The 13,771-nt window shown below is 50.7% G+C and overlaps 1 protein-coding gene and 1 long non-coding RNA gene across 2 annotated transcripts, besides 10 other annotated features; one reads left to right on the top strand and one right to left on the bottom strand.

Moving 5' to 3' along the window:
* Positions 1–1,201: 1,201 nt before the first annotated feature.
* Fgf15 (fibroblast growth factor 15) lies at positions 1,202–5,623 on the bottom strand. The gene is made up of 3 exons (NM_008003.2): positions 5,224–5,623; positions 4,936–5,039; positions 1,202–2,506 (listed from the first exon to the last, which is right to left on the bottom strand). Exons 1-3 carry the CDS (start codon positions 5,474–5,476, stop codon positions 2,207–2,209), a joined length of 657 nt encoding a protein of 218 aa, NP_032029.1. The 5' UTR covers positions 5,477–5,623; the 3' UTR covers positions 1,202–2,206.
* Positions 2,467–8,034, top strand: Gm26793. Its single transcript, XR_003946907.1, has 2 exons — positions 2,467–5,079; positions 5,250–8,034. It is a non-coding gene; the product is annotated as a predicted gene, 26793 (long non-coding RNA).
* Positions 5,538–9,198: a promoter, noted in NCBI's record as "3.6 kb enhancer/promoter fragment". NCBI's record gives its function as "drives expression in diencephalon, midbrain, ventral midline" and the evidence as "EXISTENCE:transgenic organism evidence [ECO:0001131][PMID:15614767]".
* Positions 5,701–5,723: a protein binding site, noted in NCBI's record as "PRS". NCBI's record gives the evidence for it as "EXISTENCE:protein binding evidence [ECO:0000024][PMID:9310317]".
* Positions 5,757–5,771: a transcriptional cis regulatory region, noted in NCBI's record as "DR3". NCBI's record gives its function as "mediates induction by vitamin D" and the evidence as "EXISTENCE:site-directed mutagenesis evidence [ECO:0005528][PMID:20233723]".
* Positions 6,474–7,016: an enhancer, noted in NCBI's record as "SphI/EcoR1 fragment". NCBI's record gives its function as "enhancer in optic vesicle, hindbrain, spinal cord" and the evidence as "EXISTENCE:transgenic organism evidence [ECO:0001131][PMID:16930954]".
* Positions 6,612–6,644: a protein binding site, noted in NCBI's record as "GliBS". NCBI's record gives its function as "positive regulation of transcription" and the evidence as "EXISTENCE:protein binding evidence [ECO:0000024][PMID:15614767]".
* Positions 6,612–6,644: an enhancer, noted in NCBI's record as "GliBS". NCBI's record gives its function as "functions as an enhancer when multimerized" and the evidence as "EXISTENCE:reporter gene assay evidence [ECO:0000049][PMID:18279667]".
* Positions 6,665–7,016: an enhancer, noted in NCBI's record as "SphI/BglII fragment". NCBI's record gives its function as "enhancer in hindbrain, spinal cord" and the evidence as "EXISTENCE:transgenic organism evidence [ECO:0001131][PMID:16930954]".
* Positions 6,991–7,037: an enhancer, noted in NCBI's record as "GliRE". NCBI's record gives its function as "functions as an enhancer when multimerized" and the evidence as "EXISTENCE:reporter gene assay evidence [ECO:0000049][PMID:18279667]".
* Positions 12,126–13,548: an enhancer, noted in NCBI's record as "HindIII/EcoR1 fragment". NCBI's record gives its function as "enhancer in posterior midbrain/rhombomere 1, pharyngeal epithelia" and the evidence as "EXISTENCE:transgenic organism evidence [ECO:0001131][PMID:16930954]".
* Positions 12,776–13,474: an enhancer, noted in NCBI's record as "RC14". NCBI's record gives its function as "enhancer in posterior midbrain/rhombomere 1, pharyngeal epithelia" and the evidence as "EXISTENCE:transgenic organism evidence [ECO:0001131][PMID:16930954]".

The raw sequence follows: 13,771 nt of genomic DNA, 5'->3' as shown, positions 1-13,771 counted from the left end.
GTGGGTGTCGCTCACCTGGAGTGAGGGATTCCAGCTCAGTGAGACAATTAGCATACCAAAAAGATACATCTTCTCTGAGACTCCCAGGATGTCCGAAGCTGTCTGGCAGGAAATGGGGACCAGGACAAAATATATACCTCAGCGGTGTCACAGGCCAGGCCCATTTCCATCTCTGGCACCAATTCCCCAGAGCCACTCAGCTCTTTCTCCTTTCTGGTCTTTGGAAGCTTTTTCCAGAGTCAGTTCCTAATCCAACAGAGGTAAAAGGCTAAACGTCTGAGCTTTGTTTCCCGTGGGGAAGACACACACCTCTGATCCTCTCATAGTGACTAAGAGCCACGGATGGCAAAGGCCCTCAGTTGCCCTCTCAGAGCCACCCTGCTCCTGCCCCTCCTCTAGCAATCAGAAGACTAGGACAGCCATTGTTCTTGAACCCACCAGCTGAGACACATGGACCTGTCACCATTACCCAGCACTACTTCCAGTGTCAGTCACACTTGCTTTCCCAGCCTGCCTTGCAGCTAGGGCTTGGGTGGGGGCAGTGGATAACTAGCCCCGTGGTAAATTCCTGGTTGCTAGATGGCAGAGGAATTTGCCAAAAAGTTTAAGCAAGCTTTGACTTTCCCAATGAGACAGCCTGGACAGGCAGACATCAGGACACATGCCTGAAGCCAGATTCCCCTCTGCACTTGATGCTGGACAAAGAGACTGTCTTTAGGTGACACCCAGGTCTGGTGGTGCATGCTGTTAATCCCAGCACTAAGGAGTCAAAGGCAGACAGATCTCTGAGTTCAAGGCCAGTTTGGTCTACTTAAAGTTCCAGGATAGCCAGAGCTGTATAATAGAGAAGCTTTGTCCTAGTAAGACCCAGAGAAGGGTGAGTGAGTGAGTGTGTGTGTGTGTGTGTGTGTGTGTGTGTGTGTGTGTGTGTGTGTGTGTGTGAATTTCCAATAAGCTCTTCTGCACTCACACTCCCATCAGCTAGCATGTCCCAAACTGGCAAAAGCCAGTGGGGCTTTCTGACTTAAGCTATGGTATCCTCCTAGCCTCATTTGGAGGTTGGGTATGAGGGGTCCTAGCAGTCAGAAAGGGAGCCACCCATTGTCAACAAAGGCACCAGGCCCCCCTGTAAGCCCCTAACAGTCATGTGACCCTCCCACCTGTGCCTCCTCTGAACCCCACTTGGAATAGAACAAATAACTTTTGATACAAACCAACTCCTTTTTAATGTAGAAAACAAGTCATGTACATAAATATGATCTGGGGCATAAATAAAGTAAGAAAATAGAAGACACACACACAATAAATTACTTATAAATATCATGCTGCCACGTAAGTGCCGGGGAAAGGACTCCACAGTTCCCCAGCTGCCACTGGAGAATTTGGGGCTTCCTAATCTTGTTTGTAAATGAGGGGTCCAGGTTGACACAGGCAGCAGACACGTTGATTCACAATGTTTGGTGACCAGAACTGAGAGCCAGGAGCTGGGGACACAACTGGATGGCTCATAAGCTACCTGCTCTGGGGTTGGAGAGCCCAGGTGAACTCTGGGAAAGGTCAGAGGAGAAGATCCAGGTCCTGGAAATCTGGGGTCATGGGACAGAGACAAGCTCCTGGGGCCTAAGTGGCAGCTTGGCTATGCACTCAGCTAAGGGTCACTTCCATCTGACATTTATAAGTGGAAAAGGGGGAAGCTACGTAGTCAGCTGGAATTCGTAATCCTAAGACCATCCTTCAAGGCTCCCAAAGTTTTCTAGGCTGTCCTTTGTTCCAAGTTTGTAACCCCAGTTAGTTCTGGCCAGGAGACATTTGGGGGGCAAGCTAAGATCCCATGAGATCCATATAGGGAATATATATTTTAGAGCCCACTTTCTATACATGAATTTTATCATTTGACTTCATACCTTCTGGCTTCCTCGCTAAAACCATCCAAGTCACAGATTTGGCTCAAAACTAAGAATGTTTCACAGGAGTAAGTTCCCTATTAGTGGAGGTATTCAAACAGAACTGGAGTAACTTAGGCACATATCAGCAGCCTCCAAAGTCAGTGGGGCTCCGATGGCAGCCAGGCAGGTTGTCAACTTAAGTTCATGATCAAGTCTAGCCACTAACACAACAGGGTCCATGTGAGACTTAGAATATGTACAGCTTCCTAAGGGGGAAGTTCACGGGACCTTGGGGTTTTCTCCATCCTGTCGGAATCCTGTCATTTCTGGAAGCTGGGACTCTTCACTAGGTGGTCTACATCCTCCACCATCCTGAACGGATCCATGCTGTCACTCTCCAGGGGCAGGGAGAACATTTTAGACCTCAGCTGGTCCCCGGTTTCAAAGAAGGAGCGGTGAAACACGGGGATAAAGTTTGAGGGTTTCTGGTCCTGGAGCTGTTCTCTGGGCTTGGCCTGGATGAAGATGATATGGAGATGGTGCTTCATGGATCTGTACTGGTTGTAGCCTAAACAGTCCATTTCCTCCCTGAAGGTACAGTCTTCCTCCGAGTAGCGAATCTTTGGAGAAAGAGACAAGAGGCTGTGTGCATGAGCAAGCACCACCGTGGACCGTCCCAGTGGTAACCAGCAGAGTGCTTCTTCTATCAACCGCCTTTAAGCACACAGAAATCAAGGCATGGCTGAGCTCGACTACCATCCCACTCCTTGAGAGGTGGAGGCAAGAAATCCAGAGTTGAAGAGCAGCTGGGGCTACATGAGATTGTTGGCTCATCCCAGAAGTATCCAGCAACTTTCTCTTGAGACAGATTCTTACCATATGTAGCCCTGCCTGGCCTAGAACTCAAAGATCCACCTGCTTCTGTCACCAAATGCAGGGATTAAAGGCATCTATAACCATGTTAGGCCTGGATTTTCATTTTGAAACAAATACCTCCGGGACCATGTTGACTTTGAACTCCTGATCCTTCTGCCTCCACTTCCCAAGAGCTGGGATGACAAGGAGCCCCACTGAGCTGGGTTTATGCAGTGCTCAGTTGAACCCAGGGCTTTGAGTGTGCTAGGCAAACCACTCCACTAGCTCAATTTCCCAGCCATGTCATGTTTTTTGAGACAGGCTCTAACTCTGAGGCCTTTACCTCTCAGCACTCCTCCTGCCTTCGCTTCCAGAAGATTGGAATTTTCCAATTATCCACCCCAACTGGATATCCACGCAGAAGCTGGCAGTGTGCAAATCTTCCTGGTTTTTAACTAGTGACATTGAAATCTGATCATTATCAACTTTCCAAAACCCTGCTCCTGGTTAGATTACATTTTCTGGGTAGTAACTGCAGCCTCGCCTGGGACCAGGGATAAAGGGATCCTTTCTGTCTAGACCTGCAGCTCAGGAAGCTTTTCTAATGCTTAGGTGGTTGAGTCTCCTACCATTGTGAGAAGAGAAGCCCCCTGGATCTGCCGGCAGCTGTCCTGGATCTGCCGGATAATCCGCAACTCCTCCCGCCCACCATGCCAGGGACCAAGCCCACACTCTGTGGGTGGCCGGAAATGAATGCAGTGGGAAGCTGTCCCTAATCCTAAGTACCAGAATATTCCTAGTCCCCAGGCTTGAGGTACCAGTGGTAGTCTCCCAGACTGGTGCCATATTCCCTTGGGGAGCCTACATGGCTCAATAAGCACAGGCTGTGTCTGCCTAAGCATGCAGAGGTCATTGAACTGCAGGTAGAAGACAGTTGGCAGATAAGGCTCTGATAACAGGCTAATTCCAGGAACCAATTGCTCCTGCCCTGGCTGATGGCACTGAGACAGAGCCACCAGGCAGGAGGGGCCATGTTCCCTGAAAAAAAATGTGAACTGTAGATAAACACAGGATGTATTTCTCCTGGAGAATTCATATGGACAACTGGTCACTCTTTTTTTTTTCCATATAGAAACAATGGATTATGGGGCTTCTATTTTTAAAAAGGAGAGTCTGAAATGAATTATGCCCACCAGATCCAGGGTGGCACTAGAATTGGGGGGCAAAGCTCCCATGGGGCCTTCCTACACTATTTACATTAGTGCAGAATGGAGGTCGGACTCCTTGCCCAGCACAAATAAAGACTTCAGGAAGATACAGGCAGGAGATTTGCTTGGGCCTGGGTGTCAGCTTTCAGCCAGGCAGGGGACCCCCTCCTCTGAAGCCCCTTCCTTTCTCTGCAGACCCCTTTCTTTCTTTCCTTCTTTCTTTCTTTCTTTCTTTCTTTCTTTCTTTCTTTCTTTCCTTTCTCTGTGGTCTTTTCATGTAGATAAATCAACTTCAGAGCCACAGACAATTTGGGGACTCTTAAAGAAACAAAACAACAAAAACGTTAAGTCCGGTAGCCATCCTTCCCCACTGGGGGACCTCGCACTGGTACTGCCAGAGGTAGGGCTGAAGGCTTCTTTGAACCCAGCCTCTATTCCTACAGAGCACTAGCCTACATACTTCATGACTACCGATTTTTAGGGGTTATGTGAACCTAGCCATCTCGCCTCACTCCAGTTCCCCCAGGTCACAAGCAGATGAGCATCTTGGGTACTTTCTAAAGTATCTAATTTTTGCATCACACCATGGACCTAAGAAAAATTGATTGAAAAGACCCTTCTTTCCTTTTTCTTTTCTTTTTTATTTGAGGGAGGGGGAGGAAATCGAGGACCACGAACACGCAAAGCCAGGAGAGGAGGCTTTCCTGTTCAGTATCAAAGGGGCCGAAAGCTGAATGGGACTCAGCAGTTAGCCCAGTCTTTGGGAAGATTAGACAGCTTCTCTGGTCTCCCTGCTCCCCCGCTACAGCCTGGGGCCATCACTTTACGCAGGGCGGGCAAGAGCAATATTAGCCCCACTATCATTGGTACCTTGCCCTCGAAGTTCCTTTTGGACCTGAGCAGGAGGCGAAAGAACAAACAAACAAACAAAAACAATACGGACCCAACGCGGCCGCGAGCATCCCGCCGCGTGGAGGAACACTCACCAGCCCGTATATCTTGCCGTCCGCGCTCATGCAGAGGTACCGCACGCTGCTGACGTCCTTGATGGCAATCGTCTTCAGAGCGACCGCGCGGAATTCCAACAAATCTGCGAGCAAGAGAAAGATGTTGCCGGGCCCCAGCAACACGTGAGTACAGCGGGGCCACACTGCATCGCCCTTCCCCAGCTCCAGTCTGGAAGTCAGGGGTGGGAGGATGTTAAGGCCACGGCGACACACCCACGTGCTTCTGGGTCCTAAGGGACCGGAGGGGACGGGCTGAATGATACTCACTTCGTTCGTTTTGGTCCTCCTCGCAGTCCACAGAGCCGTCGCTCCGGATTCGGAGGAAGCAGTTGGAGACATAGGGACCAGCGGAGTACAGGTACTGCAGGCGGGTAATCTTGCCCCAGCCGTAGAGAAAGAGTGGATCTTCATCTGACACAGACTGGGATTGCTGAGCCAGGGGACGCCCAGACACAGCCAGCCACAGAGTGGCCAGGACCAGGGCTCGGGCCACCGCACGCCCGTTCCACTTTCTCGCCATGACACCTCGGGGTCCTGAAGGCCGTTACAAAGGTGGCGCGGAGACTGCGATGCGGCGGGGACTCAAGTTGCAGGCGCAGGGCAGGCACAACCCACAAAGCAACTGGGCGCTTGTGGCGTGGGGCGCACAGAGTTACTGCTCCGACAGTGGGGTGGCTCCGGGCACGCGGCCTTATATACGTTTCGTCCCGCGGGCCCCGCGGGTAGGTGACCCGGGCATCAGAGCATTTCTCCTCCTAATTGCATCAAGTCTCCGCCCCCCGCACACACCCATTCAAGCCCCAACCCAGTGACCCCGCCCAGGCCGGCCAGATCTGGCAGAGGAGGAGCCCCCCCTTTGCGACCCTGGCCTGGGGAGCAAGTGTTCAATGCACAGTATCTTGGTGGTTATTGAATAGGCTATTTTAATTTTACTATTAATTATTGAGGTCTTCAGGCCCTGGGCTTTCAGAGGGATGCGCGTGGGACAGTCACAGAGACTAGAAGGCACGCAGAGCTCTGCCTCCGTAGCCCCCTGTTTGAGTCTTGAATCTCTCCTTTAGCACGCTATCGCAGATCCTACCCTCCCTCATTCTCCCGGCCCCAGACCTAGGCTCCCTTTTCATGGATATTTGCCCTACAAGGTGGAGACCTCGTGAGAACGTGTCGCACGCACTAGGTGGCGCTTCAGCCCTAGTTTCGGTCTCCAATGTGCTGCCAGTCGCTGTCTGCACGTCCTCTGCCTGCCTCGCGCGTGGACTCCACAAGTGGAATGTCACTGGGGCTGCGACTTTTGAGAAGGGTGGACTGACCAGCGTGCAGAAGCACGGCAGGCCGCGGGATCCCCTCTTGGGTCGATGATCAGGCCCTTGAGTCTGTGCGCGGGGGACAGCTGCGTACCGGAGAGGAGGGGGCCAGCTAGGAGCAACGGTGGACGCTGCTGGCGGCCGGTCAGGTGGGAGGAGAATGGGGGCTTCTCCTAGAGCCGCTCTTGCAAAGAAAAGGAGGCAGCCTGCAGAGAATTCCCCTGCCTGAAAGAAAGGGTCCTCGCAGGGGGCTTTGGCTCAGCGCTTATCCTTTCTCATTATGCCTCCAACCCCCCAACTCCTGTATGTGGGGCCCCAGGAGGCTGGTTTGGGTAAAAAGGTACTGGCCTAGCTCCGTGGTGATGGGAGGTCTGTCTGCAGGGGCGGGACAGCAGAGAAATGGCAGATCTGATGAATCTCAATGAGGAACACGCCACTTTCAGACGCCATCAGTGACTGGCATTAATGACGGAGCTCTGGGAGAATGTCATCAGGAAAGCCTTTACAAAAAGACATCACCGAAGGCTCTCAGGACCGGGGACTCCCATGCTGTGAGGCTTGTTTTAGAGAGCGATGTCTCCTGTAAAATCTAATTACTTCTCCCTTGTGATTCTCAATCGACAGCGCGGGCTATTAATCTTAATTGCCTTCTCCTGACGCTTTTGTTTTAATGTCCGTGATAAATGTGGGGTACCAGGGAGGTTGGCAGAGGCTTTACTGAAGAGTCCCCCCAAATTGGGCTGGAGGGTGGCATGCGGGTGGCAGCACCCCATCCCCACTCTGCGCCCTTCTCAGGGACTCCCAGAAGAGTTAGAGATGTTGGTAATGGAGTGATCAGAGGAAAGTCTGTTGGGTCACTGGGGGCCGCCATAAGAACATTCTTCTCCAGGGCGGGTTTTACTTCCACCTCTGAACAAGGTAGAAAATGGGACTCTGGAAAGTGACAGAGCGCCCCCAAGGATGCACATCGTAAGAGGTGAAGATGGAGCCTTGTTTGTGACAAAGGCAGGATGGCCTGTCTCAGAGCACAGGAGTGACAGTGGATCCACAGATGGCTACTCCCTGGGCACATGGTGAACTCTTGCCAGTTACATCAGCCTGCTTTTGGGCTTAACTTGTGTTGTTTGGAAGAGTAGACATAGGAGTCCTAAGATCTCTCTGTGTATAGAAGAGCCTGTGCTTTTCACACGGAGAGCGAGAGTCTATTAAGTGGCTTTTTATAATTACAGCAATGTGGGAACGAATCGCAGGGTGTGAGGTGGGCGTGCCCAGGAAATTCTGATCACCACTCCTAGGTTTTGGGGATATCCCCCCTCCCCGGGAGAAAATTGAAGGAAAAGAAAGAAAGAAAGAAAGAAAGAAAGAAAGAAAGAAAGAAAGAAAGAAAGAAAGAAAGAAAGAAAGAAAGAAAGAAAGAAAGAAAGAAAGAAAGAAAGAAAAGGGAAAGCGATTTTTTGCAAGCAGGGGGCGCTGTTGTTACTTTATAGACTCTCTTGATGAAAGAGAAGGTGCCTGCTGCTTTCTGCGGCCTCTGGATGCAGATCTAGTCCCCAGGAATCTCCAGAGCCTGTGTGGTGCTGAGACTGGGTTTCTAATCTGTCATCTCAGGGACTGTGTGGTATGGGGGGGAGCAGTGGCAGAACTCCTGTGGCCTCTGCTGTTTTCTCGGGGCCCATGCTGGACAGATGGCCAGAAGGGCTTGGTTTAGGGGCTTTTTTGTTTGATTGAAAACAAACAAAAACAAAACAAAAGGCCACAAAACTTTTTATTCTTTGAAAGTTCCATATATGGGGGCGGGGGGGGTATATGTGGGTCTATCTGTGTGTGTGGGATATGCTGATGAATGAAGACAGAGATGCCAGAGGTGTGATGAACCCCTGGAGCTGGGTGTGAGCTGCCCCGATGTGGGTGCTGGGAAATGAATTAAGGCCCTCTGGGAGAACGGTAAACTTCTTAACTGGGGCTAGAGAGATGGCTCGGTAGTTAAGAACACTGGCTGCTCTTCCAGAGGTCCTGAGTTCAATTCCCAGCAACCACATGATGGCTCACAACCATCTGTAATGGGATCTGAAGTCCTCTTCTGGTGTGTCTGAAGACAGCTACAGTGTACTCGTCATATATACTTACATACATGAAATAAATCTCTTTAAAAATTAAAAACAGGCAAATAAACTTCTTGGGTTTTTTTGTTTGTTTGTTTGTTTGTTTGTTTTGTTTTTGTTTTTTGTTTTTTGAGACAGGGTTTCTCTGTGTAGCCTTGGCTGTCCTGGAACTCACTCTGTAGACCAGGCTGGCCTCGAACTCAGAAATCTTCCTGCCTCTGCCTCCCAAGTGCTGGGGTTAAAGGAGAGTACCACCATTGCCCGGTGCAAACAAACTTCTTAACTGCTGAGAACTGCCCCGACCCCCCTTCTCACGTCCTGATTTTGGTTTTTGGTTTCTATTTTGCTTGGTGGTTGTTATTGTTCTGGAAGTCACCATGAGACCCAGCCAGGCTGGCTGTGATCTCAAGGCAATCCTCCTTCCTGCCTCCGCTTATCATGTGCTGGGATGACAGGTCTGAGCCATCAGTGTCAAACTTAGGAAAAGAGTCAGAAGGCCAGGCCACAGCCAAAGGGGAAAGATGGGAAGAGTGTGGCTATAGGTACCAAAATGTCCCATATCATGAGTGTGGGAGTAACATTTGTTAACGCTCTGAGAGGGTTGGCAAGATGACTTAAAAGATACAGGTGCTTGATGAAGACGGAGCTCACTCCCCAAGGAATGGGAGGAGAGAACTGACCCCCACAGGTTCTCTTCTGACCTCTGAATATGCACTATGGCATGGGCATAACAGGCACATAAGTAACTGTGCCCTTCAAATCAGGTTGGGGGGGTGGAATTTGTGTAATTTCTAAATTTTTACAGAGCGAGCCGTGTTCGAATTTTAAAGATGCATTAATTTTGAACCTGCTATATATGTATATTTTTTCTTTTTCTTTTTTTTTCCCCATTGTCGAGACACACTACATAGAATGTGCCCAGCAAACTGTTTTCCGGGTGTTTCAGGGCCACCATACTCATGTCATGGTGGAAGTATGTGTCACCAAGTGTCTCCAGGACTCTTCTCAGCTTGGAAAATGGAAACTTGTGAGAGGGTATATTTTATTTTAAATCATACCTACAAAAATCGGTTGGGAAGATCCCTTGGGTGTAGTGGAAATAACCTTTGACCCAGTGTCTCCATCTAGAAAATGCAAGAGGACATTGCTGCAGAGCTTCTTTGAGAATGTGGTGTCTTGCCCTCAACTGGAGGAGGCTGGGCCCACAGAGAATGAAGGCAAGCCAACCACAGGCAACCCCGGGTCTGTGAAAACTCACAGTCAGTTATCCCTGAGTTCACCACTAAGGGCTCCCATCCCCATGGCGATGTGCTCTGCTGATGGGCTCGTTTCATGCTGGCTTCCCAAGGGCACCAAGGGCAGGCCAGGGTATGAGAGCCAATGCCCAGTCGAGGTTGTGCAGGGTGCCATCCCACGGCCATGAGAAAGGTCAGGAGGAGAAATAAGGATCCACTAGCCGGATGGACAAAGGGCTTTGCCTCCTCTGCTCCTTATCCTGTGTCCCTTTAGGCTGCTTTCCTCTGAGCTGTGCTGGCTGTCAGTCATTTAGATGGAGACTCTGGAGTGCAGTGCTAGCCAGAGCTCAGAGGTTACCTTCCTGAAGGCCAGTGTTTAGGATGCCAGTGAGCTAGGGCCTGTGAGGCCCCTAACTTACATGACTCAGTCTCCTGCTGTCTGCCTGCAGAACTGGTGCTGGTGATGTTGCTAGGAGCCCAGCAAGGTGGGTGGAGTCACTAGGGTAGAAATGCATCCCTGTGGGCAGAGCAATCTCCCCATTTCCAGTGCCTGATTCCCACGCCTTCTGTTTGTTTTAAGAGATCCTTCTGGAAGTTTCCTCACAAGCCACTTAGAGTCACAGTCTCTGTTCCTCTTGAACTAGGGCCTGGTGGCTCTACGTGTGTTTATATGACATCCCTAGGGATACAGTGCTGAAGTTTGAGTCATGTTCTTGCCCTGATGATATAAGTAACTATGGCCAGAGACACACTTGGCACCATCTGAAGACTCTCCTGAAGGGCAGCATGGTGTTTTTCCTATTCCAGACCAGCACCACCATCCCCCCATACCTCCCAAGCAATGTTCAGCCTCTATGAGAATGGCTACAGCCATTTATGGACACTGTCTATCTTCTATTGATGCTTATGCCAAGCAGAAGGGGACAATTTTCTCCACACTGGCCACTGGCAAGCAGCAGGGCTAGAATCTCAACACAGGGCCACTGGCCTCTGTATGGATACCTCCAAGAGTGGAGAACAGATGACCATTGACCAACAATGACTTCCATGGATACTGACTCCTCAGAGCACCCAAGGCAGGAAGCCAAGGCTCAAGACATGAACAAGAGTGAGATGTGATGGTGCACACCTGTCATTCCAGCACTCCAGAGGTAGGGCAGGAGGACCGGGAGTTCAATGCCTTTCTCGGCTAGATAGACAGTTCAAAGCTGGGCAGTGCTGGTGCACACCTTTAATCCCATCCCTTTGGAGACAGAGGCAGGCAGATCTCTGTGAGTTCAAGGGCCAGCCTGGCCTACAGAGTGAGTTCTAGGACAGCCAGGGCTATGCAAAGAAATACTGGCTTGAAAAAACAAAACAAGCTGGGCAGTGGTGGCACACACCTTTAATCCCAGCACTTGGGAGGCATAGGCAGGTGGATTTCTGAGTTCGAGGCCTGCCTGATCTACAGAGTGAGTTCCAGGACAGCTACACAAAGAAACCCTGTGTGTGTGTGTGTGTGTGTGTGTGTGTGTGTGTAAGAGAGAGAGAGAGAGAGAGAGAGAGAGAGAGAGAGAGAGAGAGAGAGAGAGAGAGAGAGAGAGGCTGGAGAGATGGCTCAGCGGTTAAGAGCACCAACTGCTCTTCCAAAGGTCCTGAGTTTAATTCCCAGCAATCATATGGTGGCTTACAACCATCTGTAATGGGGTCTGGTGCCCTCTTCTGGTGAGTTTGAAGAGAGCAATGGTGATGTACTCATATGTATAAAATAAATGAATAAATCCCTTTAAAAAAAGAAAAACAAAACAAAGAAACAAACAAAAACAACAGAAATATTAATAATAACAAGTGGGATGGGGACTAGAGAGATGGCTCAGCAGTTAAAAGCACTCTTCTAGAGGAACTGGGTTTAAAATAAAATAAAGAATAGATCCAGGCAGGATTACTTGTTTCCAGGTTCTGGAGCCTGTTCCTCAGCCTCTCTGGCTCCTGATGGTCCAAGTCCCCTTCACCTCAGGAAAGGATCACTTGGCCTTGGCCTTTATCTCCAAGTGTTCGCTGCCTATTTGCTTCCTTCCAGGCTCTCCCTGTGGTGCTCTTGGCTGTGCGTCTTTGAGCTTAGCCTCACCCTCCACAAGGATGCTGCCAGTGTGTGTGTGTGTGTGTGTGTGTGTGTGTGTGTGTGTGTGTGTGTGTGTGTTTCTCCTCCTCCTCTTCCTCATTTTCCTCTTCCTCCTTCTTCTGAGACAAGATCTCCCTTCGTACTTCTGGCTGGCCTCAAACTCACAGAGATCCACCTGCCTCTGTTTCCCAAGTGCATTAAAGGTACATGCCACCTCACCCAGCCTATCCTGATGTTTGTTGTTTCATTCCCTGCAGAAAGCTCTTTTGAATGTGGACATTCACTTATGGGGCTGGAAGACTGCATCTTGGGGACCACCATTCAGCCCGGCATAAGTGTTTCTCCCTACCTGCCAGGTGACTCCCTCATTGCCCTGAGGGAGACGTGGTGGGCAGTGGTCTCCAGAGTGTGGACATACATCATCAGGGAATTCCCTGTGTGCAGTATGAAGGTCCTATAGTCAGGAGCAATTTGGAGGGCACTGACAGAGCCCAGGAGGCTGGACCCCTTCGTGTAGTTCCTATCTTCTGCAAAGCCATTGGCCCCTCCCCAAGGACACCTAGAAAGCCTCTTGCACCTGAGAATCAAGGAGGTCCCCTCATGATTGACATAGCTAGAGCAGAAGGGCAAGGCTCCCTCATACCCCTCAGTTGGCCTGGCAGGTGAGAGTGAAGACCACAGCAGCAGGGCTGTCCTGTCCCACCATTCCCATCCCAACCTCCTGTGCTGAGGGTCCATCTCCAGTTCCCACCAGGACCAGGATGAAACCAACAAAAGCCTGAGAGCCTTACCCATCTGGAAAGAGAAGAGCCCAGAACTGAAGGCTCTGGGCGGTGGGTGAGGCAGGTAAGCTGAAGGCTGTGCCCAAGGTTTTCAGGTGCTCACACCCAAAGACAGAAATCGCCATAACGTCTCAAAATAATTTTTTAAATGTGCAACCATATTCATTGGAACTCAGTTCAGAGCAGGTGGCAAACTTCCTCTGTAAAGGGATGAGTATTTGGGCTCTAAGTGGGTGAAGGTCTACACTATGCTGGGGGAAGAGGGAGGCTGGTTCGTTCTTGTCTTGCCTCCCATCTTTCCCTCACATTCCCCATCGTGAACAGACTGTTCTCCTGTCACAGCTCAGAAGCTGTGAAACCTACAAATGATATTCTCAAAGTGACCCAGGGCCACAGACAAAGGAGTCCGTAACGTGGTTGAGTGACTCCATCAGTCAGCACTGAGCAGCCACATTTGGGGACGTCAGTAAAGCTCCAGTGGTCAAAGGCACACAGACAGCTTCGTCTCACACGTCCCTGAATGTCACCTTCCTCCTAAACAAAGCCCTAGGTCTCTGCACAATGGCCTTCCAGTCAGGCTTCTCCGGCCGGAACCTTCCTGGTATTTTCCTTCGAGGGTCAGAGGCGCTGCCCTGGGGTGGAACCTGAGCCTTAGCTAGCTCCACCGCTGCCTCGGCAGCCCGGGCTGTGACCTCCTGAGCCATTTTCGGGCTACTTTGTGCCTGCTGAGGAGGAGCCTTTTAACTTTTCGCAGCTCCAGCCAGCCGTCTCCAAAGGGCTCATGAGATTCTCAAGGACCCGGCAAACCTGGCAAGTCCCCAAGGCTTTGATTCACAGAACAGATGTTTGCCAGGTGACACTTGCAGGGCTAAGGGAGGCGGAATTGCATAAGAATGGGGGTGTCAGCTCCCAAAGCTGTGGGGGCTAGGCTCCCAGGTCGGGCTGTTAATGGGTAGGGAACAAATTGGGGCTACCACCTGTGGTCCAGCTGCTGAGAGAGTGACAGGGGATTGACAGGACACACAGCAGCAGGTCAGCTGGCCAGGTCCTCCTTAGACCCAAAAGCTTCCTGGGTCTCCTCTGGGCCTCAGTTTCCCCAGGCTGCTCTCCACTCTGGAGAACATTTCTAGGGATGATGCAGATTTTTTTTTTTTGAGACAGGGTTTCTCTGTGTAGTCCTGGAACTCACTCTGTAGACAAGGCTGGCCTCGAACTCAGAAATCCGCCTGCCTCTGTCTCCTGAGTACTGGGATTAAAGGTGTGCGCCACCACGCCTGGCGATGCAGATGTT

This window comes from Mus musculus, chromosome 7, assembly GCF_000001635.26.
Source record: "Mus musculus strain C57BL/6J chromosome 7, GRCm38.p6 C57BL/6J".
Taxonomy (NCBI): Eukaryota; Metazoa; Chordata; class Mammalia; order Rodentia; family Muridae; genus Mus; species Mus musculus.
The sequence above is the reverse complement of the archived record's forward strand: the minus strand, read 5'-3'. Positions and strand labels throughout refer to the sequence as shown.

What these genes read in the sequence shown, in the direction of transcription:
- Fgf15 (NM_008003.2), bottom strand. Translation starts at nt 5,476, where the DNA reads ATGGCGAGAAAGTGGAACGGGCGTGCGGTGGCCCGAGCCCTGGTCCTG. An exon ending in GGAGGACCAAAACGAACGAA is followed by an intron (nt 5,040 to 5,223) that starts GTGAGTATCATT and finishes TCTTGCTCGCAG; the next exon opens with ATTTGTTGGAATTCCGCGCG. An exon ending in ACGGCAAGATATACGGGCTG is followed by an intron (nt 2,507 to 4,935) that starts GTGAGTGTTCCT and finishes CTTTCTCCAAAG; the next exon opens with ATTCGCTACTCGGAGGAAGA.